The sequence below is a fragment of the Diplotaxodon limnothrissa genome, linkage group LG8 (assembly GCF_057381915.1).
Source record: "Diplotaxodon limnothrissa isolate DT_005_m linkage group LG8, D_limnothrissa_male_GT1.1, whole genome shotgun sequence".
In the NCBI taxonomy this organism is placed as follows: domain Eukaryota; kingdom Metazoa; phylum Chordata; class Actinopteri; order Cichliformes; family Cichlidae; genus Diplotaxodon; species Diplotaxodon limnothrissa.
In genome coordinates, this window is record NC_140603.1 from 31,339,990 (window position 1) to 31,367,924 (window position 27,935).

The 27,935-nt window shown below is 41.6% G+C and overlaps 1 protein-coding gene across 1 annotated transcript; it reads right to left on the reverse strand.

Moving 5' to 3' along the window:
- Nucleotides 1–1,220: 1,220 nt before the first annotated feature.
- On the reverse strand, nucleotides 1,221–22,982 carry LOC146627413 (rac GTPase-activating protein 1). The gene is made up of 17 exons (XM_085361674.1): nucleotides 22,890–22,982; nucleotides 15,300–15,412; nucleotides 14,898–15,100; nucleotides 10,793–10,932; nucleotides 9,005–9,077; nucleotides 8,874–8,927; nucleotides 8,650–8,748; nucleotides 7,927–8,065; nucleotides 7,170–7,300; nucleotides 5,436–5,609; nucleotides 3,780–3,875; nucleotides 3,380–3,578; nucleotides 3,215–3,320; nucleotides 2,808–2,940; nucleotides 1,870–1,978; nucleotides 1,590–1,686; nucleotides 1,221–1,365 (listed from the first exon to the last, which is right to left on the reverse strand). Exons 1-17 carry the CDS (start codon nucleotides 22,922–22,924, stop codon nucleotides 1,320–1,322), a joined length of 1,947 nt encoding a protein of 648 aa, XP_085217800.1. The 5' UTR covers nucleotides 22,925–22,982; the 3' UTR covers nucleotides 1,221–1,319.
- Between the last annotated feature and the right edge of the window lie 4,953 nt (nucleotides 22,983–27,935).

Sequence of the window (27,935 nt, forward strand, 5' to 3'; positions counted from 1 at the left end):
AACATTTCTGACTTATACTTTTGTTTTTTCCCAGTACAGGAAACAAGCCTCCATAGATATGACCCATGATTCTGAACGTACAATTCTTATGTTTTAATGAACACTTAAACTTAATTTAGATTATGTTTCAAAAACCAACATTTTAAGTCCTTCCAGGCATTTCAGATGGCTGTGGAGTTGCAAGACTTGCTTTTTGAACATTTTGTTCAGAGGGTTACACCAACAAAGATGAAGTGACAGTCCAAACACTGGACTGTTGAATTAGAACATGAGCACAGAGGTTAATTATGGAAAAAATGAATGATCAATATAGCACTGAGTTTGCATTGAAAATATACCTCATATCGGTATATCTAAATCCTACAGCTATGTCAATGTTGTGCTAAAAATTCATAGGACATTTACGGTTGCACATCTGAAGCCTTACAGCATCAACAAAACCAGCTAATGTTAGCTCAGCTCAAACTTGAGTGTTGTGGTTGCAAATAGAGGGTTGGCAAGGTTCGTCAGCCAGCGAGATAGTTATGGGTTATTCAGGAAATTCATGTTCACCAAATCAGAAAAAATGGTGAACAAAACTAACTCGACTTTCTTCTTACTGTTCAATACACAGTTGTAAGAAACCTGATGTAGGAACATATGATGGGTTTACTCATGCCAGCAATGTTTTTGTGTTACTTGGGGAGCGGCTTAGACACAGGAATGCATTTTCAGCTCACTAGCAGTAGAATTTTGGCACCCAGTTATCCTGCTGCATTTATTTACAGGCCATAATACCCATTATTCAGTGAACATTATTGTATTTAGAAGACTTGGTTCACTGTCCGTAGAGTTAGCAGCACACTGCAACATCTAAAACCAAGATGATTGACAGTCAATGCAATTTTTCTTATGTTTAATGTTTGAAGACATCAGTTCTTGCACAGCTGAGGGTCAGCATCACCTGCAGAAACAAAGAAAAAAATATATATACACAAGTAACGCGTTACTGCCCATCTCTGTTCAGAACAGACCCTTTGTTTACTGGGTCATTATCAACGAACTTCATGTGAAACCCAGAGACTAGGAAGGAAAGGAGAAAAAGGTGTCCAGGAAGTAAAAAACCAAAAGGGCTGATCTCGACAGGAAGGAGATCAACGGTTTCAAATGAAATGAAAGTCACAGCAAAGAATAGGACATCACGTTTTATTCCAACTTGTAATTTTTTAAAGTGCCTCGATAACAAACTTCATGTGGTTAGCATGAAATCTATAAAAATGATCATCAGGCCAAGGTCCAGCATTAGTGTGTGCTCAAACAGGTTAGAGGTTCAACATCTGTCAGCTGGGCGACGTGAAGAATTTCCTCGCTGGCTCTGGTCGACCTCTGAGGACAAAACAAACAAACCATGACATGAGAGAACTGAAACAACAACGCTAATATCTTTAACTTGCATTAAAGGGCTGCACTTATACTGGGAAAACTAAAACTCAGAAGTTCTCCCAGTCTTAGAACTAAAGTTAATTTTACTAATACGCATCAGCCCCATGATCTTCCTCAGTATTTGCTCAAGAGTTTGTGGATGTTGCGTTAACGCGGCGTGGTCTTACGCATTGGCCCGGTTCCTGACTCGCCCTCTCACAGATCTTCCTGCTGTAGCTTGGTAACTGTTTAATTCTGGAGATGTCAGCGGCTGGAAGAAACGACCTGAGAGGAAAATATTTATATATATTAAAAAACAAAAACAAGGTTCAGTGCTTCCTTCTTTGTATTAAGAGGTCCAGTTACACTGTGAAAGAAAACAAAGGAGGCTGAGGCAGTCGGACGATTCACAGCGATGGTTAAACAGGCCTCGGGTTTCCCGAAAAATTTAAAAAGGTGCACACTCACCTTGCCCTTCACTCTGGCCCATCTTACTGGTGGAGGAAGAGGGGGGGATTTGGCCAATGAGGATACGCCTCCAGTAATCTTCAGGGAGGGACAACAGGCGGCAGACAACCTGCAGTGAGAGCAACGAGAGCACTCAAAATGAACTCTGAAGATGCAGAGGATAGAGAAATTAATACTATAAAGACATTTGAAAGCAGTGTTACCTAGAAACACTTTTCACATTGCATGTGTGATCCACACAGAAATGTGGTCACAATTGTGAGTTAAGTGTCGTGATATATGGAGATTATTATGCATGTTTTATTTTGCTGGTTTATTGGTGTAATTTAAATCCACAATGTCATGTAAGTTCCCTGTTGCCAGGAGAGTGTATAACACTGTGGACAGTAGGGGGCAGCAGCGTGCTTTGGGAACTGAGTTTTCCATTCTGGCAAGACTGACCAAGCAGCGTGTCGCCTGTGTTCACTTTCTCTCCTGTTTTACAGGATCGTAATCTGGCTACGCGCCCATCATAGTGGGGCCTGAACACATGCACAAACTGTGATACGAAAGCTTAAATCAAGGCAGAATGAACGACATCACTGCTGGACCGAACGGATCACAGGTGGATGCAGAGCTGGGTCAGAGCACGTAGTGAAGGTGTTCAGGAGTGGGCAGGTCGCTAACTGTGCAGACTGTAAAGTCCGGAGCAGAGCCGCCGACTGAGACTGTGTCAGGCCTGAAGAGCCGGGGGGGGGGGGGGGGGGGGGGGGGGGGGGCAACAGGGTTAGGGTTACTGAAACTTTTTCTGACTATATAGCAGCTACGAGGTCAGATATCAAATGCTAGCAGTGACCGGTTCAGTCTGTACTTTATCGTGACTGAAACCAACCATTATCCAAAATTCAACTCGATTATCCCCCCCCCGCCTTCCGGTCTGGATAATTAGAGAGGCTGACCTTCAGCTGAGTGTTGGTGTCTCTCAAGATGGTGCTGGGTGATGGCTCAGGCATCCCGTGACCCACAATGGTTGGGCCGAACACCCGGGACAAGTTATTCTGGTCCATCTGGCACTGAGGACTCCTCATCACCCTCAAACATTAAGAGCAGTTTAAATAAAAAAATAAATAAATAAATAAAAAAAGAGAAATACACACACACACACACACACACACACACACTTTACTTTGGTGATTTATTTATATTACATTAGGTCACAACAGCTGCCTTGAGGTGACCACCTTCTGAAAAAGGACCCAGAAAGCACCAAAGCTCAGAAAGAAAAAGCCTTAAAATCCCAAAGTGCTCATCTGCAGCTCTTCAGGTGTACTCGAATTCTGTGTGGAGACTTCGTGGAAGGACTTACTTGTGTAAATGAATCATGAGGAAGGCAAGGGTGTCCCTGTTGGCCTTTGGCAGCTCTGCTATGGCCTGATACATGGTAGCTGAGCAGTTGTCTTCATCAGTCAGCTCTGAAAAGACGTGACATTAGGCGCTGTCTCAGCTCTGGAATTTAAAGGTCTGAACATACCTGAAGCCTCCATAAAGGTCCTGTGCAGTCTGAAGGTGATCATAGGTTCATTCAGCTTCCTCAGGAAGTCTTTCAGCAGTCCGCAGACCACATGGACATCTTGGACTTTACTGAGCATCAGAGCAGATTTCCCCTGAAGGAAGCAGTCTCTGAGCTCCTTTACCAGACGCTCACCTCCAGGAACTCTGTACAGGCCTCTCTGCAGACACAGGTTAGACATACAGGAAGTGCATGCTGGGGACAGGACTCCAGGAAGTTTTCTTTATCCACATCCTTGCATGCACAGCCCTCTACTACAGGAGGATCCAACCCTCATGTATTCCCAGAGTATCAGAACAAACAGCTGTCTTTATTATTGATACATCCATAAACCCAAATGATCAAAACCGTAACGGCTCACCTCCTGCAGGCCCCTCCTCTCGATTTCGGCCACGCAGTCCACAATCAGCTGAGGCACTCTGGGATGAGTCTGAGGAGCAAAGTCCTCCAACGAGTCCTGAACAAGGTTACTTTATTTATACCCATAGCTAAATTTGCTTTACGGAAAAAAAAGATAGCATTTGGCATCCCTTCAAAAACACACATACCTAATAAAAACCTGACTATAGTACTTTAAACATTTCAAATCGAAAAACAGTTCTTATTTAATTCAGTGACAGCAACACGGACAAAGCTGTTTTTATAACGCTTTGTCCTGCATCTTGGAAATGAAAACCTCCGTCCTGAGGAAAGAAGCTGAAATTCACCCCGTAGAGGATGGGAACCATTTTTAAGGCTTGATCCTCTGTACCTGCTTAGAGTACAGGGAGACTGTGGCTCACCTATCAGACGACTGGACCGTCTCACTGATTCAGCGAGTTTTTCTCTGTGACAGAGGTCTGACTGAACCATGCCATCAAACAAAAGGATAAAACTGACTGAGAATGTTTTATCATTCATGAAAATATCAAAGTTAACATTTTTCAGTCAGTGTCAAATGAGCACGTTTCCTGAGGCAATAAAGGAGCTGGTGACCCTTTTTACAAACTGATTCGCAATTTTGTTCAGTTTTTCATTGATTATGGTCCCAAGATTTTTATATGATTGAACTTGACTTGCTGACCTTTAATTAAAGTGACTCCGTGCCCATTGTTTTGTTTCTTAAAATCAATAACTTCATCTTTAGTTTTAAATATGTTCATTGGAGATAAGACTCCTCCCACCACTGAACAAAGCCATCAATGACTGGACCGTAGCCAGTTTCACCCTCTTTCAGTAAGCGGACAATAACAGAGTCACCTGCATGTTTAATGATGACACGTGTTTGTATAGAGAGTGAATAATAAGGGCGATAAGACGCACCCTTGGGGAGAACCTGTGGAGGAGAACACTGGGTCAGACTGAACCCCCATTCATTCTAAGTCTTTGTGACCCATTTGTTAAAATATCTACAATCCAGCCCAACGGGTTTTTCCTGATTTCAAACTGATCTAAAAGTCTTGGGGCTGTACAAGCGCAGGCTTTCAATTACACAGCTGTTGTCCAGCTGTTTCACCTCTGTTCCTCACCCCCAACCTGTCGCAGTAGATCGCCTCCCCTCCCTGAGCCCGGTTCTGATGGAAGTTTTTCCTTCCCACTGTCCCCAAGCGTTTGCTCACAAGGCGTCGTCCGATTGTTTTCTGTATCATTGTACGATATAAGGAGTCTTGAGGCAACTGTTGTGATTTTGCGCCGTGTAAATAAAACTGAATTGTATTTCACCTGAGCAGTTAAAGAGCCAGCCCTGAAAATAAAATAGCTGTTCAATTTCAAGATGGGATCTACTGGCCTTTCAGAGTTGTGCATTTAATTATCAATTTATGACGAAGGTTTAAACAGTCCTGCACCAGGAACCTTTTTTTCTAGAAATGTCCAAACATACAACAGTAATCGAGTGACGAGCAAAACAGACGGAAACTAAACCAGCTCACTAAAGTCGCCCTGTCGTCCATGAACACAACCAACTGAAATGACTGCCGCAGGTTTATTGTGATGCATATTATGATGTCACAGTGAAGCCCCTCCCTCCAGCTCACACCTTAGCTGCCGTTTGAGTTGTACTTCCTGCCGTGGCATTGAAGGCTGTGCAGCCATCAGCGAACTTCTGTCGGCACTCCGGATGAGCAACCACGCGACAGTTCCTGCACTTCACCACCATCTTACCAAAGCGGATCCTCTTCCCACACGGCGTGCAGGTCTCCGGCCGGATCACCTGGAGGGAAATGACACGTTACTCCATCAGAGGTGATGTCGGAGCAGCTTGAATGTAAACATCAAGGAGGTTGCACCCCATGATGGGAATATCGGCATTACCCTATTGTTGCAATGCTGTTACCAACATGAAAATGCAGCGTGGGCACGAGTGCTGCTGATTGGCTGAGAAAGAGTACAGTAGCCACGGTAAACCAGCCAACTTAAACTTAGGTGTGAGGCGATCGTGGCTCAAGAGTTGGAGTTCGCCTTGTAATCGGAAGGTTGCCGGTTGGAGCCCCGGCTTGGACAGTCTCGGTCGTTGTGTCCTTGGGCAAGACACTTCACCTACCGCCTGCTGGTGTTGGCCAGAGGGGCCGATGGCGCGATATGGCAGCCTCGCTTCTGTCAGTCTGCCCCAGGGGAGCTGTGGCTACACCTGTAGCTGCCTCCACCAGTGTGTGAATGGGTGGATGACTGGGTGTGTAAAGCGCTTTGGGGGACTAGTAAAAGCGCTATACAAATACAGGCCATTTACCATTCACGTACAAACAGATATGGACAGTGAGCACATAAACAACAATTCAAAGGAAGCATTTAAGTGGAAGTACAGACATCACTTTTCTGTCTAAATAAAAAGGCAAGAAACTGTAAGAATGTGTAAGCAATTTGAATCTCATGATACATCACATGCTTCAACAAAACTAGTTGCCAAGAATGAGGGCGATGGTGATGCTAGCAGGCGCAGCCCAAACCCCGATGAGGCTAACACGAGCTCGGAGAATAACAAGGTGACACCATCCAAGCTTGATTTCTCTCCTCCACAAACATCTGTGACACGGACGGAATTAAAACAGCCTGAGCGGCAGGTATGTCATCAAGAATATGCTGCTTTATCTACAGTGGATGGTTGGATGGATGTGGCCAATAAGAATGCTTTATATTTGAATATAAGCAGAGGACATTAAAACAGGAAACTCTAATACGACTCTACCGTGAGAACAGCACTCATGTGACTTGAGATGGATTGTCAAAGACAGCCATGGATGTTACATTTTGATTCCTTAGTTTTGTTATACAGTGAACCTATTTGTTTCAGTATTACACTGAAATCACTTTAGTGTGGAACACTTGTTCAGCCACGACGATCTGACGTTGTGACGATTTGGCTTCTTTAATTTGCTCAAAAAGCATAAAAGTTTTATTGTACACTTATTACATAGCCAGGTGCAGCCTGCTGACGTGGAATAAATATAAAAAAGGTTGTTTTTTTATCGTTCTATTATTACAACATGTGGAAATAATTCCACAACAGTTACATGATATCCAGTCTGTGTCTATAATATCGTCACAGTGACATTTGAACAGTGTAGATTGTGTTTCCTGTTACTTCCTTCTGGTAAGTTCATTTATTTCAATGTATTCAGTTTTATAATAAACTACTGAACATACTAAAATGTATATAGTCAAGTATAGTAAACATTTTTTCAAAGTAACGCAAATGTTACTTTTATATTACCATAACCAAGTTACTAACTCAGTTACTTCCACAAAAAAGTAAATGGCCCAACGCTCGTCGTACCGTCTTTGACACAAAGGTGTGTTTGGAGGCTTTCTGGTCTCTGCCAATGTTCCCGACTTTCTCCTCGACCAGAGCTTCACCCTCAGGACCGGGGACCGAGTCATTGCAGGGAAACCACACCGAGGTCTGGCCTGAAGGACAGAGTGCAAAACACGGGTTTTCTCACCTGTTCTGACAGCAACAGATTAAAAGAAACAAACAAACAAAAAAAAAAAGAGGCTAAAAGAGAAACTCAGAACTCCTCTGACTGATTCTCTGATCGGTCGTCTAAAGCATGATGTCCAAAGCAGTCCAACTGTAGTGAACCTGGTAGATCCTCATTCTTTAAAAGCAGAGGTCTTGTCATTAATCCGTCACTGGTCTGGACACATTTGGACATGAAGCTGAAATGAATTAAATATCTATCCATCCAGCATACAGGCAGCCCCTCAAACGAGCCCCCCAGTAAGTAAAATTACTAAAGTTTGGAGTGAAGAGTATGATTCGGTGCTTCAGGACTGCTTTGGTGCTACAAACTGGGTTGTGTTTAAGACTGCACAGACACCTTAATATTGCATGCTCTGTATATATTATGACTGAATGCTGAAACTACTTGCACTTTCAATTCTGTTTACACCCACATATAAGCTACAAGATCTACAAAGCACTGTTTTACTTATTATTACCTTCTTTTAGTTGTGTGAATCGAATCTGCAAAGTAAGAATTCGCTCTGCGAACGTGACAATAAACATCTTATATCTTGAATGTAGAGCTGACCTCCTGCTGAGACGCTACACTCCTGGGTGATAGTCTGGGGAGAGTTTTCGGAGGTTTCCTGAGTGATTCCCAGCACCATGTGGACCTGGCCTCCAGTGTCATTAGAAATGATGGAGGCCTTCACAACGGTCTCCACCTCCTGAGTAAGTTCAAAGAATCAGAGCCACAGGAGAGCCTTTAGAAACATGTTGTTTTATGGCGGTTCCTCTGCAGAGGCTATCAGGACGACTTTCATAGTTTGAGTCAGTGGAGGCATCAGAAACGTTCAGGTACAGCAGGAACAAACAGAACTTTAAGCAGTTAATTCTTTAGTTCATTAATGACTTTGTTGTGGTAGATTTATAATAAACATGGCAAATCACCAGCCACTTCATTAGGTACAACTGTTCAGCTGATTGGTTAATCAGATACTTGCATTAACAATCACACAGCAGTGAATCATTCAGAACAGAAAGTGAGTTAAGTGAGTCTGAACTTAAATTGTTGTTGGTCTGCATTTCAGAAACTGCTGATCTGCTGGGATTTTTCCACCAACCATCTCCGAGTTTACAGAGACAGAAGACCCACCTGTCCCGGCAGCTAGCCAATTGTAATTTCTAATGATATCACTGCCATGTTCCTCCCAGCTCTTTGTTAATCTGCCCCATAAAGAATTAAGACAAGGCCCAGCCGAGTACTAACAAGGCGAGGTCAAGTGAGAACATAACATCTCAGTCGGTTCACCTTCTCCACAGTTTTCCTCTCCAGAAGCTCTGCTGACAAGTTCCTGCCTCTGCTTCGTTTCCTGACCGTAGCACCAACAGGCAGACCCATCGAGGAACGCTGTGGAGAACAGCATATCATCAGAAAGCCAGGGGAGCAGAGGCTGCACCCTGCACCACCGGCGAAATGTTTCCACGCAAAATCTGATGGATGAACAAATAAGTAAATATAGGACAACGTGTTACCCTCCTCTCTCTCGCTCGAGACCTCAGCGGTTGGATCACAGTTGTGTCCAAATCCTGAAACACCATGACAAAGAACGTTAAAGTGTTCTTACACTGCAGGCATGGTGCACGTGTCGGGTTAATGTTCGTACCACATCGTCGTCGGTGCGATCGTAGCTGATGTCAGAGTGAGACAGGAAGGACGACTCATCGATCACAGGCAACCTGACAAAAGAGTTTTATCATCTTTAGTGAAAAGTCTTCACTCCGTTTCAAACAGACTTTACAGAGGACTCTGCTTCTTTAACCTGCATTCTCTCTAATGCCCAGCAGGTGGCAGCTCTGACCTTATTACTGGTCCCTGAGCTCAGTAAACTCTTTCCTGCTTTAAGGTCTGATTGAGATTAGAGATGGCACGATACCACTTTTTTATGTCTGATATCTGATATAGTGTTTTTTAATCAATAAAACTGTTTTTTAAATATCTTGCTGCATTTTGTATAAGTTCATACTCAAGTTTAAAAACACAGTACAAACACTGAAGCTATCCTGTTATACCTGTGTGTGAAAAACACACTGCACCCAAAATATTTCATAGTTCAGCAAAACTGATCAATCTAACAAACTTAAACCTGCTCCATCCTCCCTACTCTGGTATTTTAAAGAGTACTTAGCAGAAATATTAAACAACCTAACTAACAGGGCTGCAAACTCCCAGCAAAAAAAACAAACAAAAAAACAAAACAAAACAAAAAAAAACATAGTGAACCCCCCCACCCTCCACCTCATGGTGCTTAATCGACGTAATCAACTTTAATTTGATGCAGTGTGAAAAAAAATGCACAGAAATAAATTATTTTTCAAGAATAATTAAATAGATTCAACATCTTTCTTCTACAGAACTGCAGACTGCACAGATGGTTCCCAAAGGAAAAAGTACTATAGCTTACTAGGGTATATTAGACTTAACAGTTACTATATACAGTGATGGACTTCTATACGTTTTACATCAGATTAAAACTTTGGGTGTCAGATTCAGATAATTATTTATTAAAAGCTCGACATTTTAAATGAGAATAAGAAAGAAAAGTATGTCTTTGTGCCCCCTTTTCCCTGTTCATGCCCTATCGGCCCCCCTGGCTAAACTTTGCTAGATCCGCCCCTGCACAGTTACCAGCCGTCAGCTGTAGAAAAAGATCCTGGTGTAGAAAGTAATATTAAATACATTCTAACAACAGCTGATCAAGCTTAAACGAGAGAGAGAGAGAGAGAGAGAGAGAGAGAGAGAGAGAGAGAGAGAGAGAGAGAGAGAGAGAGAGAGATATGGACTTGCACACTTGCTTTACTTCTCTCTGGGATCACTTCCTCGGAGATGAAATGCTGGTTTGAGGCTACAAACACACACAGCTGCTCTATCACGTGACCACACTGCTGCGACGAGCTACGGTTATGAGCAGAGTTACCCGTGTGGGACGTTTTGATATTTAATGGATCGATTACATTTTTTATTTCTCTCCGCTATCCGATCCAGTGATTTAGGTCAGTATCAGACCGACACGATACGTAATATCGGCTCGGTCCATCTCTAATTGAGATTGTTGATATCATGGTCCTGTTAAAGTCAGAGAGGAGCAGGAGGCAGATTATGGGCGGGGCTACCTGTGATTGCCGTGTGAGCGTACAGGTGCCCTCAGGTGTACCCACAGCATGTTTAATCTAGTTTCAAAAAGGGGTTTTGTTGTTTGTTGTTTATGTTTTTTCTTTTAAGTGGGCTTCATGAATCGGGGGGTGATGTCACAGTAGCTGCTTCCATCTTCTTTATACAGTCTTGATGTTTTATCATTAGATTCATTTCAACAACGATTTAACTTGTAAACCTGGAAAACACTTTCACCAGTGTCGGACTCGTCAGCAAGGACCGTGATTGGCCGCCACCTCACCGTCTGGTGCTCCTCTGCAGTGTCATGTTCCCCCCTTTGTGCTCAAACGTGGCCAAGAGAGACTTCTGCTCATCGTTCAGACAGGCGCTGGATTTCGTGTCGTGGACGAGGATGTCGCACATTAGCTGCATCTGCCTCTGCTGGAAGCACAGGACAGAAGTCTGTGAGCTCCCCCCACAGGCTGAACAGCTCATTATAAACAGACCTGATGAGGGAGAGAGTGATGAAGGCCTACAAACGAAATAAACCATGGTGCACTCATTTTACTGTGTTTCAGTCTGAAAACAGCGAGGCAGTGTAGATCAACGAGAGGCTGACGGAGGATAAATATGCTTTGATTCAGGGGCCATTTGAGTCCATTTTTGGGGGTGCTGAATCAGAGCCATGTTTCTTTTTGGCTGAAAAACATTACACCAGGTAACCTGCAGTGCTGAAACGTGTTTTCCGACGATGTTTGCTGCCCTACAATCCGTCCTGCTCTGTAGTAAAATCAGCGACATTTCACCGTCCTGTTGCTAACATTGAAATGTAGTTAGTTATGGCCCAAATGAAGATAATCCAAACTTTTATAGCAATTTATTTCTTAAAATCTCAGACTTACAAGGTAAATGTATAATTGCTGGGGACTTAAATTGTGCTCTGAATCCACAGAAGGATAAATCCTCAGGCATGGATAATACTCACAATAGAACACGAAAGGTGATCAAACAATTCATGAAGGAGTTAAATTTAAGTGATATATGGCGAGAGCAAAATCCAACCAAGTTGCAATATTCTTGCTGGTCAGGTACACATAAAGCGTACTCTAGAATAGATTACTTCTTGGTATCAACTGAGTTGGTTCATTTTATAAAAGATTGCCAGTATAAGGAAATAGTAATTTCGGACCATGCAGCCGTTACTTTGACTTTCATAGAACCAAAACTGATCAAGACTCGATTTGAATGGAGGTTTCAACTGAAGTGGATGCAGGATAAACAGTTTCTTGATTATTTAGGTAAGCAAATTAATGAATACTTTGAATATAACTCAGATCAAACATCGGCAAGTGTAAGATGGGAAGCCTTTAAAGCATACTTAAGAGGGCAAATTATAAGCTATACTAGTAATAAAACAAGAGAAAGAAATCAAAGGATAAAATATCTGGAAGTAAGAATAAAAAAGTTAGTTTCATCCCAAAATACCCCGTCATGGGTGGGGATGGAAGCAAATGCTCTTAAAATGCCATTAAATTTGTACTTATATTCTGCGAAATCCAAACAGTTAAAGAAAGAAACAAATAATCCTATAGTTCAAAACATGATTGAAGTCTGGTTTACAATAAAAGAAATGATGAATATTAAGAACAATCTCTCTCAGTTTAGCCCCATCTGGGGAAATGCCTTATTTGTACCAGGAAAGTTGGATGCAGGGTTTCAGGATTGGGCAGTAAAAGGTGTTAAGAAAGTGGGTGATCTGTTTTGTGATGGAGTAATGGTCTCATTTGAGGATTTAGTCTCAAAATTTCAAATCCCCCAAAAACACTTTTTTAAGTATTTACAAATTAGAAGTTTTATTTCATCTATGCAAAATAAATCCCTTAATTTTCCCCAATTAAGTAAGCTAGAGGAGTTTATGGTGAAAAAAGGTGGTAATAAAGGCTTAATTTCAACATTTTATAATTGGATTGTTTCTGCCTCTTCAGAAACATCAGTTTCTAAGTTGGAAGCTTGGAGAAAGGACCTAAATATCAATATTTCTGAGGAGACATGGAAGTTAATTTGCTTAAAAGCACAAAAACAATCGATTAATAGTAATTTAAAATTATTACAATACAATTGGATCATGCAAACATATGTAACACCGGTGAAACTGAATAAATATAATAATAGAATACCAGATACATGTTTTAAATGTGGAGAAGCCCGTGGAACATTTTTTCATTGTATATGGGAATGTAGAATTGTTTGTGCCTTTTGGCAGGAGGTGATGAACAAAATAAACCAAATTTTAAATAAAAAGATCACTTTAGACGTAGAAATGATGCTACTACAAGTGTATCCTAAAAATATTAAATTAACAACCTATCAAATTAAGTTTATGGATTACTGTACATTACAGGCAAAACGTATGATTGCAATAAATTGGAAAACATCAGTTCCTCCTGCTATTGGCGCTTGGATAAACTCCTTGACACAGTGTATGGAAATGGAAAGGATTACGTACTTTCTGAAAAATAAGTTAATATATTTTGATGAAATTTGGAAGCCATTTAAACATTTTTTAAAAGTAGTAAATATAGAACAACTTATGTAGGAGAGTGGAGTAGGAGGAAATTGTTAGCATTGTGCATGCTATTTTTGTTTGTTCCTATTGATTATATTTTCTTCTTTTCCTTTTTTTTTTCTTTTCTCTTGAATTATGTATAAATGCCACATATGGTACAATTGTATATATATTTCATTTGAGCTTGTTTTTTGTTTTTTTTTTCTTTGGTCGGAAGAGAGCAGAGCGGGAGGTGAGGGTGGGGGAAAAGGGTTTCTATTACAACAGCATATTATTGGAAACTACCTTTGAATGTTGTTGAAAAAGTAATAAAAATATTTAAAACAACATTGAAATGTATACAGCCTGTTTAAAATCTAAAACATAAAATTGTCCGTAGCCTGCTGTTGTTACCACTGTCCTGTTTGAAATGGATACCAACTAACTAACTGGATGCCCATTAACCTTATCACTCCTGTTGTGTGTGTGTGTGTGTGTGTGTGTGTGTGTGTGTGTGTGTGTGTGTGTGTGTGTGTGTGTGTGTGTGCAGAGAGACAGCCAGGTTCATAATGGATATGAGGAAGTTTTTTCCAAAAAAGGAGCCACATTCAGGTAAATGTGTAAAATCAAATGATCCATCAATAAAGGATAATGTTGGATCAGTGTTTTAGTATTTATATCTTTTATTAGATGATATAGATATCTCTATATAATATTTTGTAATAATTTATTCTGTTTTGGGAGTTTTTTTTTCCCATCTGTTTTATATTAAACACACATTAAAAGTGAATCTCTGTCCAAAAAAACGCACTCAGTTTACTTTTTACTCACTGTGAGCATCATTCATTATTCTCCCCAGTAATTAAGGTTAGGATATGTATTTTTTGTTTTTATTCCAATAAGCTTGATCAGATTCTATGGTTTTGTTACAGACTTTTCAGAAAAAGTTCTCTTTTCTTTCACAAATGTGGGATTAAATTGTGTTTAAATGTACAAGACAGTGATGTCATGTTTTGTGACGAGGACCCAGGCACCAAGAGGCTTGATGGATTTAAGAATAAAGAAATTTGCAGACTTGCACAGAGATGGTAACATTATGATGACTGATAACAGAGACGAAGACAGCAGACGACGAGGACAGGGAGGAACAGGGGTTTAAATGCACCAAGGAGACAGTCAGAGGGAATTTGGGACAACTGGAGGCATTTAGGGATGCAGGGACTGACAGAGACGGGGAAGACGTCTCATCGTGACGAGTAAAGTTTATCTTGCCTGGGTGGGCAGCTCTCCTGATGCTCAGCACCCCCAAAGCTCTGATCCTAGAATCACCCCTGCTCTGATTCAAGAAACACCTCTGCTGAAAGAAATCACTGCAAAGAGCTCTGAGGATTCAAACTCAGGTTACTGTGACACATGGGCTTTTTATTTTTAATATCCCCATTTAATTAAGATTCAGGCATAATCTAATGCACTTACACGGGATTCAAACTTTCATGGCATTTCACGTGTATCTTCTGGATTTAGCAGAGAGAAGTGGCTCTGTGTGTAAACTACTGAGAAAAAGCAACCGGGGTTAAGGTCATTGCTGCTCTGAGTTTTAGTAAAATGCAGCATTATGCGGCAGAAGACAAGATTGTGTGTCGGCTGACTGCGCTGTGTGTTTTTCTGTCAGTGCCAAAGAAGCTCTTCGTGTTCTCAGAGCGCATTAACATGGTTTAACTGCTCAGACAGTGAACTAGCTCCAAAACAACAACTGATCCAACAGCTGCAGAAACGTCCCCGTGTTACATGAAACACGAATCAGAAACATGTAAACCTGCCAGCCGTGATTTCCACCTCTAACCTTGAGGTCTTGCCTCACCAGGTATTGGTAGTCGGCCTCCACCTTGTAGCGTTTCTTCATCTCAACGTCCAGCTGATTGCGGGCGTGTTTCAGCTTCACTTCCAGAGCGGCTTTGGCCACGTCCGACTTCACCAGCAGCTCTTTGTACTTCTTCAGCTCCAGCTCGGCGTGCAGCCACTTCTTTCTGACCTCCTCGAAGTTTTTCACCAGCTCGATTGTCTCTGGGAGAGCAGACCGATTAAAAGTGTGTAACTACCAAACCCGTCTTACCTGTCGAATTTTAGTTTGGCATTTTATATAAAAACAGGTCAGAGGTCAGCAGAGAGCGCCTACATGCAGATTTATCCACGAATGAGGTGAGTTTAGGGGTTATGTCATGTGATCTACTGACAGCTGATTGGTGTCGAGTGTTGTTCTCACCCTGCTCAGTGCGCATGCTGTTTTCCTCCATAGTGATCCTCTGGAGACACAGAGCCAGCAGCTCCTCCACAATGACCCGAGACTCCGCCATCAACGACCGGATGTGCCTCCACCTGTCAGAGAGGGCGGTAGCTGTAACGCAGCAGTAAGAGAGCCCAGAGCTCCCAGAGAAGGGGAGGTCACAGCAAAGTCTTGAACCCTTGCTTATTTTACAGCAAGTCCCACTGACACCTTTCCCAGAAACCCAAGCACAAGAAAACAACATGAAAAGCAGCAAACACTGATGATGGACACGATGGATGGAATCAAACCTCAGATCGCCTCCCACACTGACGCTTTGAACTCCATACTTCTTTATGATGAAGCAGTGGGCCTGAGCTCGCTCAGTGTCACTGATTACCTCTGCTTCAGTATACCACTCCAAAACAAAACATGGGTTGGTGTCGCTGAAGCAGCACGTTGTTGTGTTGATTTTACAGGTGTGTTGTTGACTTTTGCCATCAACCGCTGGTGTATAACAACAACAACACATCATCAGTGCTGAACACAGTCAGTGAATCTGACTGAAGCATCTTACCAGAAATCTGATGCGTTGTATTATTTCTGTCAGCTAAAAGAATTTCATGAAATGCGATTAATTTAAAAAAAAAAAAAGATATTCTTTACCCATTTATCGATTTTACTCTATTTTTGTAACCAGGTAGCATGAGCCATCCCATCTAAGAAGCAGTGACGTGTCCAGCAGGGTGGCCTGGGGGGGGGGGGGGGGGGGGGGGCACAGGCCACCTCCCCAACCACACTGGCTACCCCAGGTGCCACCCTGAAGCTAAAACGATTAAAATCTATGAAATATCAAATGTATGATTATGTTTTCATAGTGAAGCTCAGATATCCGAGTGTAAGTGAATGCAGCATTGGCTTCTGCACTATGAGCATCATGTTAGCAAAGGTAGGAGGAGCCAAGCACGAAAGACTGCACCGCAGAAAACTATTTTTCGGCAAAACATAGGTTAACATAGCTGGACTGGCCATCGGGCATACGCCCGGTGGGCTGATGACTTATTTTCTTTGTAACGGCATGAACAATGAGAGGTGGTGGATTGGCCAGATGCTGGCAGATGTGTAAAAATAACTCAGTTGTTTGGTGGTGGCCAGTGCTGGTCAAGTTACTTGAAAAAGTAATCAGTCACTAATTACTGATTACCTCCCCCAAAAAGTAATCCCGTTACTTTACTGATTACTTATTTTCAAAAGTAATTAATTACTTAGTTATTTTTTAAAAACACGATTTACAACCTGAGTAGCTGATAAAGCGATAGATCTTTCATCCCAATTCTACTTTTTCTGCATAATCATCATACAAAATGTAATCAAATGGAAAAGTCTCTTTTTAAAACTTGTTTTATTAGTTTTAATCTTTTAACTTTATGCATCAAGCAAATATTAAATTATCTGCAACATTCTCTGACTGGAAGAAATTAGTTTAACATTGAAACCTATTTTCTGCACATTCCAGCTCATAAAATAAAATATTTGTGTGTTTACACTCAGTCTTTCAAATAGATGCAAGTAAAACACAGCAGAAAATAAATAAAGTCAAAGACTCAGCGGTCCTGTTGCTCTATTTTCACCTGTAAAGCAGGAGTGGGGTAGGCGGAGGTTTACCCTGGTGCAGGTGTGCCGCGGTCAGTGGAAGAATCCGTGAGTTTCTCTGTGAGTTTCCCATTACGTCGTAGCTACTCGGTGCTTGTTGGAAGTTTAGGGGTTTTTTCGCTGTAAAAAGAAGTTTTCTTCCCACGCACAGCGGACACTAATGTTTTTGTCACTTTTTATGGAATCAAACTCAAAGTAAGGTCAGTACTTCCACGCTTTAAACGCTGCACGCTCATACTCTCTCTGCACTCGATATGTGATCCATTGTTGATCTGCACACAGCTGTTGTCACTAACGTCGCACTCGCTTACGTCACTGTCGTGAGACATTCTCGCAAAAAAAAAAAATCACGGTTTTAGTAACGCAGTAACGCAGCGTTCCTACGGGAAAGTAACGGTAATCTAATTACCGTTTTTGCAATAGTAATCCCTTACTTTACTCGTTACTTGAAAAAAGTAATCAGATTACAGTAACGCATTACAAGTAACACGTTACTGCCCATCTCTGGTGGTGGCTATGGCGAAGCTTCCACAGAGGCAACAGGTGGATGAGGGAAGGGGAGGCAGGAGGAGGAGGGACCCGAGGCGGCCCCCGGTCCGAGTATCAGGTGAACTGAACTTCAGGTAAGAGGTGCTAGCTAGCATGACGGAGTTTCTATACAGCTGGGTGGGTGCTATGATGTTACTGATAGTGAACTTTATTTTATTCATGAGGTTAGTTAGTAGAGTTTCCAACGGCTCCTTAAAAAATGGGATGGTCCCTCATTCAGAGGAAATATTACACGTTTCGTGTTGAGCTGAGAAGAGACACAGTTTGTCCCGGACTTCAGCTACAAAAAAGACACAAAGCTGGATTTATTCTGTCGTTACGCTGCACAGCTGCCTCTTCTTCTCTCATTCTCTCCCCCTCCCTCTCCTCTTTCTACTTCAATCATGAACCTGATCAATGATCAGCTGATCGGCTTTTCTCTCTTGTTTGTTTATCTCCCACTTTGCCAGAAAGAGGAAACCAGCGGATGTCGCGCTAAACAACAGCAGCACGTTTGATCAGCTGTTGTTAGGATTTATTTAATATTAATTTCTAGTATCAGCTGATGTTTGCTGGAGCCACAGCTGGAAAGCTGCTGGTCATGATGTCGGTTTGGATATGTGGTGAGAGGGAAACATGAAGATGAAACCAGGAGATGTCCTTACTGAATCATCAGAGCTGTGATGGAGAAACAGGTTTACCTTTTAGGTGACATGAATGAGTTGAAGTTATGAACTGTTTCTGAGAGACAAATAACACCAGGATCCTTTTCTAAGCAGCTGACAGCTGGTAACTGTCATAACTGCTGCTAGGCTTGGGCTGGCCTGCAGCTCGTCGGCAGAAGTCGTTTTTGTGAACTCCATTGTACACGAAGCGATCTTCACGGGTGGGGGGGCAAAACGATCTGGTCGATATGGCCCCGAAGGCCGTTAAGGCGCTACCGGCAGAAGATGACAGCTATGTCAGTGTTAGCACGCTGAACGCTATGCTGGAACAGCAACGGGACTTTTACAAAGATCTGATTCACCAACAGCAAGATAACTTTAAGACATTTGTCCAATTAATCATGGATGGAACTAACAAACGTTGGACAGCATTCTAAGGGATGCACAGGATGTTAAATCCAGCCTGCAATTCATGGATGGGGTTGTGACCGAGCTGCAAACTGAAGAGAGGCGCATTAAAAGCAAACTTTTTTTTTCTGCCTGTCCCGTTTGGCTCTTTTGCATCATAATTGTTGTCTAAAGGCAAAGAAAGATGCCCAACGGATTTACTTTACCAAATTGACCATCCCAGCCTTGCCGTAATGGCAAGGCTGGGATAAAAGCAAACTAAAAGAGTTTGAATCGGCGGTCAGCAGCATACGCGAGGAACATTTAGAAAATCAATCGAGAAGGAACAACATTGTGGTGGATGGATTAATAGATGAAAAAGCAGAAACGTGGGAAGGATCAGAGGAGAAAGTCCGACACATGCTGAAGAACAAGCTGGGCCTGGATAGTGACAGCATTCAAACTGAACGCGCTCACAGAGTCCGTCCCTACAAGGAAAATGGACGAGCCGGGCCGATTGTGGTCAGACTACAAAGATTTAAAGATAAACAATTTTCTCATCTGCCAAAAAACTGAAAGGTACCAATCTTTACATCAACGAGGATTTTTCAGAGTCCATCAGGAAGAAGAGGAAAGAACTGTTACCACAGCTGAGAGCGGCCAGAGACAGGTGATATTGCCGTCCTGAAATATGACAAATTAATTGTTAAACCGAGGCCACAGAACGCCGGAATTAATATTTAGACTTCAGCAATGTTGCCATTTGTAGCTGTTGAGATCGATCGGTCTGCAAATGTCCGACCTTATACTTATTCCCGGATTCTCCGGTAAAGGTTTTTCAGTGGCTCATGTCAATATTTGTAGCCTTAAATATAAGATTCAGGAAATTCAGTCACTGTTGTCAACAAATACGATAAGTGTGCTGGCTATTTCTGAGACACATGTAGATGCTGCCTTTGAGAATAATGAATTTGAAATAAACGGTTATAAGTTGTATAGGAAGGACAGAAACAGCCCGATACATTAATGATAGCAAAGCAAACTACGTATGGACTTAATGTTTGACGACCTGGGAACTGTGTGGGTTCAGTTACACCCGCTTTATGGCAGGCCTGTATCAGCAGGTTGCTGCTACAGACCGCCGAGTAGCAATATGTTGTATGTAGAACGAATCTGTGAAATGCTGGAAAGAGTAACTGAGGAAAACAAAGACAAGATCTTATTAGGAGACTTTATCAGTTGGTCAGCTCCTTCTTGTCCTTTAGGGAAAAAGTTCATCAGCGTCGGCTTGTTGCCCGTCTCAGATCGTCAACATTCCCACCCAGGTCACGGTCAACACCGTCATAGGTCATCATGTATTGATCATATGTATACAAATGTTCCTGAGCATTGCTCTAATATTGTTTGTTCCAGTTGGTTATAGTGACCATAATATTGTAGGTTTGACCAAGAAAACGAAACCACTGAAAACTGCACAAAAGATTATTTTTCACAGATCATACAAAAATTTCAATGCAGACAACGTAAAGGAAATTCACTGGACTGACACCTGCCTCGAGAGTGTCCCTGAAATGGCATTATCTATGTTTATTGAAAACTTTTGCTACCTGGCTGACAAACATGCCCCCGTATGGAGATGTACTGTTAAGAAGAACTTGGCTAGATAATGAATTTAAGGCTGCAACGTCAGAAAGAGATAAAGCAAAAGCACATAAGTCTGTCAGTCCACAAGAGTGGGCAAGATATCGCGAGTTAAGAAATCAAGTAACTAAATTGAATATGTGCAAGAAGAAAGAATATTATCAACTGAAGCTCAAGGAGGCCGATAAGGACGGAAAGCAGGTGTGGGAAGTTTTAAATATAACGGGTAGAGATCTTGCTCCGGTGGTGTCTCACATCTACACGGGTGGAACGTTTATAAGTGAAGCTAAGGCCAATAATGTTTTTAATTACTACAGCAATAAAATAACACATTTAAAATCTAATATGAGCCGAGGCGATCCCACCTTATCACTTATACAGGATGTTATCGTGAATAATAAGCAAAGCCAATTTAAGTTTGAGGCAGTGAGTGTTGAGATGGTAGAGCGCTTATTGATATCACTTCCTGACGATACATCCTCTGATAACACAGACAGCAAACTGCTCAAAGTTGCAGCCAAGTTTGTGTCCCTATGTCACATATATAATAGATCTTTGGCATGCAGCTCATTTCCATTGCAGTGGAAAGAATCGAAAATAATTCCCATCCCTAAAAACAAGAATGACGTTTTTAATGGTGTCAATAGCAGACCGATTACTGGTCTAAGTAAAATTATGGAGAGGATCGTCTATGATCAAATCCAACATTACCTAACAGAAAATCAGTTACTCGCTCAACATGCCTACAAACCTGGTTATTCCACCAGCTCAGCTCTCAGTCACATAACAGATAACTGGTATAAATATCTAGATAATGGGAATTTGGCCGGGGTGGTATTTTTGGATTTTAGTGCTGCATTTGATAAATCATGATCTTTTGATAGATAAACTACAATGTTATGGGTTTTCACCAGCTGCTTTGTGCTGGATGGAAAGTTTTCTGTCTGAAAGAAGGCAACAGGTTTATTATAACGGTTATTTCTCTGAGGGCTGTGAAATGAACTGTGCTCTACCCCAAGGCAGCTGCCTCGGTCCACTTCTCTATTCAGTCTCCACGAATGATCTGCCGTACGTCCTGGATAAATCTCATCTTGTAATGTATGCTGATGACTCCACCATGTTTTATTCAGCCAGTAGCTACTCTGAATTGACCAGCGTGTTACAACTAGATTTGCTGAACATATTTGACTGGATAAGTAAAAACAACGTGATTTTAAACATGTCTAAATCCAAATCCATGTTAATAGGAAGTAGAGGACGCTTAGTCAACAGCCCACAGCTAAACCTTTCCATAGCTGGATCGGTATTAGAACAGGTCACCCAGACTAAATTACTTGGTGTTACCATAAACCACCACCTTTCATGGTCTCAGCACATCAACTCTGTTATAAGGAAAATGGGACAGGGCATAGCTATAGCTAGGAAATGCTCCTTTTATATCACTTCTTCAATTATGAAAGATGTCATTAATGCACTAGTGTTATCTCATCTAGAGTACTGCTCAATCATTTGGTCTGCAGCTAATAAGACAGATCTGAACAGACTTTAGTTAGTCCAAAATAGGGCGGCCGGATTAGTGTTAAGGTGTTCATATTATACAAGTATTGATAAAATGCACGATAAACTTTCTTGGCTTTCTGTACAAGCTAAATTATACTATGGCTTACTTGTATTTTTAAAGAAAGCAATACTGGTAAACACACCACTTTTTTTTTTTATGCTCAGCTGCAGCATCCAGATGAAATACATAATCATGCTACACAATTCTCAACTAACCACAATTTAGTAACTCCTCGAGTTAAAAGTAACTTTTTGAAAAACTCTGTTATATTTAAAGCATCTTTTCAGTGGAATAAGTCGCCTTATGCAATTAGAGAATTGGCTTCTATTCATAATTTTAAAAATCACCTAAAAGCCTATTTAGGCAGTTTTTAATTTATTTGTAAATGTTGTAAGAGGGTAATGTCACTTGTAATGGAAATTGTGTATTTTGTTTGAGTGTTTTTTATAATTTTTGATATTTACATGCTTATATTTTCAGAATTGTAAAACCTTATTGTGGATGGAAGAGCCACATTATGTGGACATTTTGCATCCAACTCATTGTGTAACATTTTATTCGGTGGTATTTGATGGTTTGGGCCCCAGGCCAAAGACTAGAAAATATGCTGAAGCAAATCTTCCCTTTGGCTTCACCTGCACAAGTGCCGAGGTAGGTCTCCCTGCAGGGTTGGTTTTCGCTGGGCTCTTCAAATCACAGACAAACAGTATCCCATATTCTTGATTTTTAGTTCACAAACACTTGTTGTAATGACTAACTACTCCTGACATTTTTGAGACGTTAGCTCTTCATACAGTAAAGTTACAGCGGGATACAAATAACATCAGGCTGATCCTGCCACGATTTGTTCCCCCGGTTCAAATCACAGACTAACAGGATCCCACAGCTGTTTATGTTTTTGAACCCATTCTGCACAGAGAGGCGTTTTTTAAAAATGCATTGACAGCAATGTTGAACATTATTACACAGGAAAAAACAACTACACATAAAATAATGACACTGTGACGCCTCTGCCTTTGTAAATGGAGGGACAGTAACTGCGTGTAAACCTGCAGACAGTCAGATTAACAGTATTTCGTCTCTTTCTGCTATTCTGCAATTCATCTCATGTAAACAATAACGTGGCCACAGCGTGACGTGGAAAAAGGCACATACCTTTGATGTTGTGTGACCAACTCTGTATTCCTCATCCACACGTAAACGCAAAAAAGGAGTTTTAAAAAAATCTCCGTTCTCGGTGATTCGCCGTTTACGTGGACGAAACAGCTGCGTGTTCAAAAACACCCGTGTAGGTGCGGACGCAGCGTAAAAGAGTTAGTAGTTTATTTTATTACTACCTGTAATTTATTGCAGTTTACTTGTATTTGCTTAATTTTTTAGTAAGTGTGAAATAAACCGCAATGGAGTTTGAAAACAAAGTGTGTGTGTGTGTGTGTGTGTGTGTGTGTGTGTGTGTGTGTGTGTGTGTGTGTGTGTGTGGTTGGAGGATGTGTTTGACACTTTAAGAGCCGATGCCATCAGAGCACACACTTACTGTGCAGTAACACGGAATTGCTGATTCCAGTCTTCTTCCACTCGAGATTTGCACATTTCGTTTTAACCCTAATTATGTATTTTTGTGACAGGTGACGTCACCTTCCTGTCAGACACGTGAAAACAACCTCAGGACGGCCAGGACATTAAAGCAGCAGGTTAAATAACGTTTATAAATAACGTATGGCAGCCTCGCTTCTGTCAGTCTGTCCCAGGGCAGCTGTGGCTACACCTGTAGCTGCCTCCACCAGTGTGTGAATGTGAGAGTGAATGAATAGTGGTGTTGTAAAGCGCTATATGAATCCAATCCATTATTATTTTCGATGTGCACAGCGCAGAAACAGAGACACTGACCTGAGTGACGCAGAGTTTCACGTCCAGGACACGTGCACAGGCATCAGTCACATCGTGGCCACAGACGTCACAGCAGCTGTTTCTTATCACTGATCAATAACCCCGCCCTCACCTGTCTAGCTCTGCAAGGCAGGTTTATGCAGGAACGATCGGGGACGTGACCTCACCGCAAGTCCCCCCCCCCCCCCCCCCCCCAACGCTCAGCGAAAGACGGCACGAAAATAAAATGGATAAAACACAACAACAACAACAACAAAAAAACAGAATACATGTTAGATTTGCTTAAAGAAAATCTGAACATATTTAAACGATGCCTTCTCTGTGCAGTTAATGAATGGTGAAATAAAAACGTCATTCAGGCTTTTACAAGTCAGCAAGTGCAAAAAATACTTGAACTTACAAAACCTCTTAAAACCTCTATAAGAACTTAAAAACCTCTGGAATTAAATAATGATATAGAAATAATGTAAGAAAAGTTACCAGTAACAAAATATTTTCCTCTCCTTTGAAGTTTTACTGAACAAACAAAAGTCTGAAATATGCCACAGTACAGGATTTCATCAACAGCTTCTAAGAGCTGTGTTGGAGTCTGGAAATGCTTTTTTTTAGAAACCCCCAGAAGTTGATTCTGTTCATCTGGACGTAGCGTTTTGTGGGAGAAACGTTTCATCATCATCCAGGCGACGTCTTCAGTCTCAGCTGACTGCAGGTTTCAATCGTATAAACAGTACATTTGCATAATGACTGAAACCAGCCCACTGAAGGAACCATGGGCTGGGCCAGCCTCATCTCAGTCAATGATTGTGCAAAGCTCTATCCTTGTCTTTGAGCTTAGGATTCCTGACAAGGCGGAGTGTCTCCGCAGTTGTTCTGGGACTTTTAGACTCACTAGTTTTCTCTCCAGTGCCGTTGAACTCTTTGCTTCCTACCTTCCTGCCAGGCTTCTTCTGTGTGGCTGTTTTTGAATTCCTCGATCACTCACTCCAGTTCTTCACGGTCGACAACACTGCAATAACTTTTTACATGCATCTTTGTGAGCATCAACAGTTCTTTCTCTGTAGTCTGATGAACTGATTTCTTTAGTTCTTGGCATGATGCTGAAGTTTTTAAACTGAGTGTAAATCGGGTGTTAACTCTATTTTGATTTTACAGCTTTGAGTATTACAAAGGTAAAGCCCATCGATGGCTTGTGCCTGACACTGATTATTTTTTCCTGAAATAATGCTCTGCTGAAAAAGCACCTTCAACAAATTTCATAGTGCGGCTAATAATTTTGTCCTCCCCTGTGCTATAGTTATTTACCCCAGTGAGAGGCGAAAGAGCTTGTAGTGCAAAACCCCAGGCTTTACCGTTACCTGGATGAGACCAAATCCTGCTTCTTCTCAGTCCGATCTTCTTTTTATTTCCCTTTTCCTTGTGTAGTCAAAATGACTAAAGTATCTAAATCAACTTAAGCTGTCGTTTAAAAGAAGTAGGACATAAAAGAGTCTCCAGTTTTAGGAGAATGAATCTGATCTTAAACCTCGCACTCTGCGACACACTCGATACATCCCCCCACAAGCTGAACCATGGAAGGTGTCAGGAACGGACCTGGATCCAAAACCAGAAGAAGGCCGAGTGCCGTTTGGATTTCTACTTAAAATAGAAACTTGCTCGCCGAAGCGCTCTTACTTCAGTCTGAATGATGAAGATTCCATCACATTCAGGAAACACACATCTCTATGGTCAGTTTTTCTCTTCCTCCTTTATTCATGCAGCTCTCATCACATCTGGAACAAATTTTTTCATTCACCAACAAAACAACAACAACAATGTTGACCTGTGTGCACCAGGACTTCATGCCCTCTATGCTGGCTCCGGTGCACCTGTAAGGACGGAAAGATGTTCGACTGCTACAGAAACACACTGCACGACACAGATACCATTTTTGAGCCTGGCTTCATACTAGACTGACCAGCTGCTGTGCAGATGAAAAACAACATCTTATTACTATAGCAACAGCCTGCCACAAACATGGTTGCCATGGGCTGCGTGGACACTTGTGAGCTAACTGATGCTAACACTTCCAGGATACAAAAAGTGTAAAAAATACAAAATGAACTTTGTACAAGTCTAACACACTGTTAAAAATCTGAGGTCATCAGAGGACAAAGGTCAGAGGTCATGGTGGATACTTACAGCAGGATCTGATCATGGACGTAACCCTAACTGATGGCTCAGCATTCGCCCCGGTGTTTCACTCCAAGAAGGAGAAAAATGGCCGTTATGTAAAGTCCAATGAAAGAGTCAGAAATCCTACTGAGAATGTGCAGATCAGATCAAGCTGTAGTGTAATGATATTATGTGGCTGTGCTAGCCTCCTTTGGGAGGTGGGCTTTGTAGGGATTGCTACTTGCAGGCTATCTGGATTTCTTAGCACCATTCACAGCCAGAGAAGAGAACATCTGCGTGAATCTGAAGGAGTTTAATTCTGATTCGGAGATTTTCAGAACGTCATTAAATGAATGAATTAGAAGGGCACTCGGACAGGCACGAGTCCTGTCTAACAAACAGGAAGCAGAAGCATTTGACACAACCAGCTGTCGCAGACAACAGCTGAAAGCAACCAGAGGAGCTTCCACCTGGAACAGAAACCTGACCTGAAGGAATACTGGTGCGACTGCGACAGTTCTCTCACGATGAAGTGGCATGACCATGTCCTGCTAATCAAAGAGCACTACAGAAAGCACAAATGTTCGGTTATAATTCTGCTACTACGACTGAAACTACAACTACTGCATTTATCAGAGCTGACAGAACAGATGGAGTGACAAATAATGACATGAAGATGAGAATACCAAAAACATTCAGTACCATGTTTCTAGGGTGTAGTACTAGTTACACTAACACTGTAGGGGTTGCTGTTGGGCTTCTACTGCAGAATGAGTCAGTAGGCTAAAGTATTATAGGGTCATAGTTCTAGGTAAAGTACTATTATAGAATAAAGTATTTGCTGTATGGTGTAAAACAGTCGTTATGTAGTTTTAGGGCAGAGTACTAACAGCTCTAATGCTGATGTGGTACTTAGTGGTAACTGTGGGGTTTGTACTGGGTTAAATACTAGCTGAAGTACTAATGGCATATAATTTATAACCCTTCCTTTATGTCAGGTAGCTTTAGTACTTGTAGAGGTACCACTCTGTCTGATGTAATACTTGTTTAGTAGGGGTGCAACGATACTCGTATCGGTATTGAACCGTTCGATACAGAGTTTTCGGTTCGGTACGCATATGTATCGAACAATACAACATTTTTAATTTATTTTATCAACTTTTCTTCTGACGATGCTGTCTGTGTTGAGCGCTCAGTGGATCTGCGCTCGACAGTGCAGCCTAGGCGGAGTAGTCGAGCGCAGATTCACTGAGCGCAGCGCAAGCTAGTGAGACAGAAGAAGCTAAGCTCGTTGCAACATGGCAAACTGAACCTCCCCCACCCTCATTCAGATCTGGCCTTTGGAACTAATTTGGTTTTCATGTGACGTATGACCCTGAAGGTAAGCGCGTCATGGACTAAAGTAAAACAGTATGTTGGATGTGCCACGCAATGCTCAATTACATGGGTGGGAGCTAGTGTGTTAGCGCAGTTAGCTCGTTAACGTGTTGGCCGTGTTGTGGCGTTAACGTCATTTCAGATTAACGCTGACAGCACTAGTGGGAACACAACGAATATGACTGCACATTTACTCCGACATCATCCTAGTGCAAAGACAAGTGGAAGCAGACAAAAACAACAAGCAGCATGCTACAAACTTTACCCGAGTCATTTAGACAGCCGTTAGCACAGGATTCTCCTTATGGGGACCTGATATGTTTAATATGCTGCTGAGAATATAGCCCAGAAGAAGCGTATAGTAGAGCTTTTATTTTGGAAAGAGCCATTTCTCTCTAATAAACTCTCTTTTCCAAAGATGAGGGATTCCTCCATCAGATAGATTTATTATTTTTGTTGTTTCAGCAACATTAAATTTAAAAACTGTACTTTTGAGTTAAATATATATTTATAATTTTAATAAATGACAAATTAAAAAAGCATGAACATTTTTTTTGTATCGAAAAAATATTGAACCGTGAATTTTGTGTATCGTTGCACCCCTATTGTTTAGTAACTTGCAGTCTTAGTTGTACTTGATGCTTTTATATGCTGGAGTACTGCTATCTTAGAAACGTGAAGTAGTTCAGTGTAAGCAGGGCTTACTGGTATTTATCGAGTTGCATTGCCATTTTCTACTAGCTGAAATACTACAGCTTTATAAAAGTACAATTAGACGACTCAGGA

Bases quoted from the DNA above. Each gene is read 5' to 3' on its own strand.
- LOC146627413 (XM_085361674.1), bottom strand. From the start codon at position 22,924: ATGAGGAATACAGAGTTGGTCACACAACATCAAAG. The intron at 15,413-22,889 runs GTATGTGCCTTT...CCTCTCTGACAG, and splicing joins TTGGTCACACAACATCAAAG to GTGGAGGCACATCCGGTCGT. The intron at 8,749-8,873 runs GTAACACGTTGT...TGTTCTCCACAG, and splicing joins CTCGAGCGAGAGAGAGGAGG to CGTTCCTCGATGGGTCTGCC.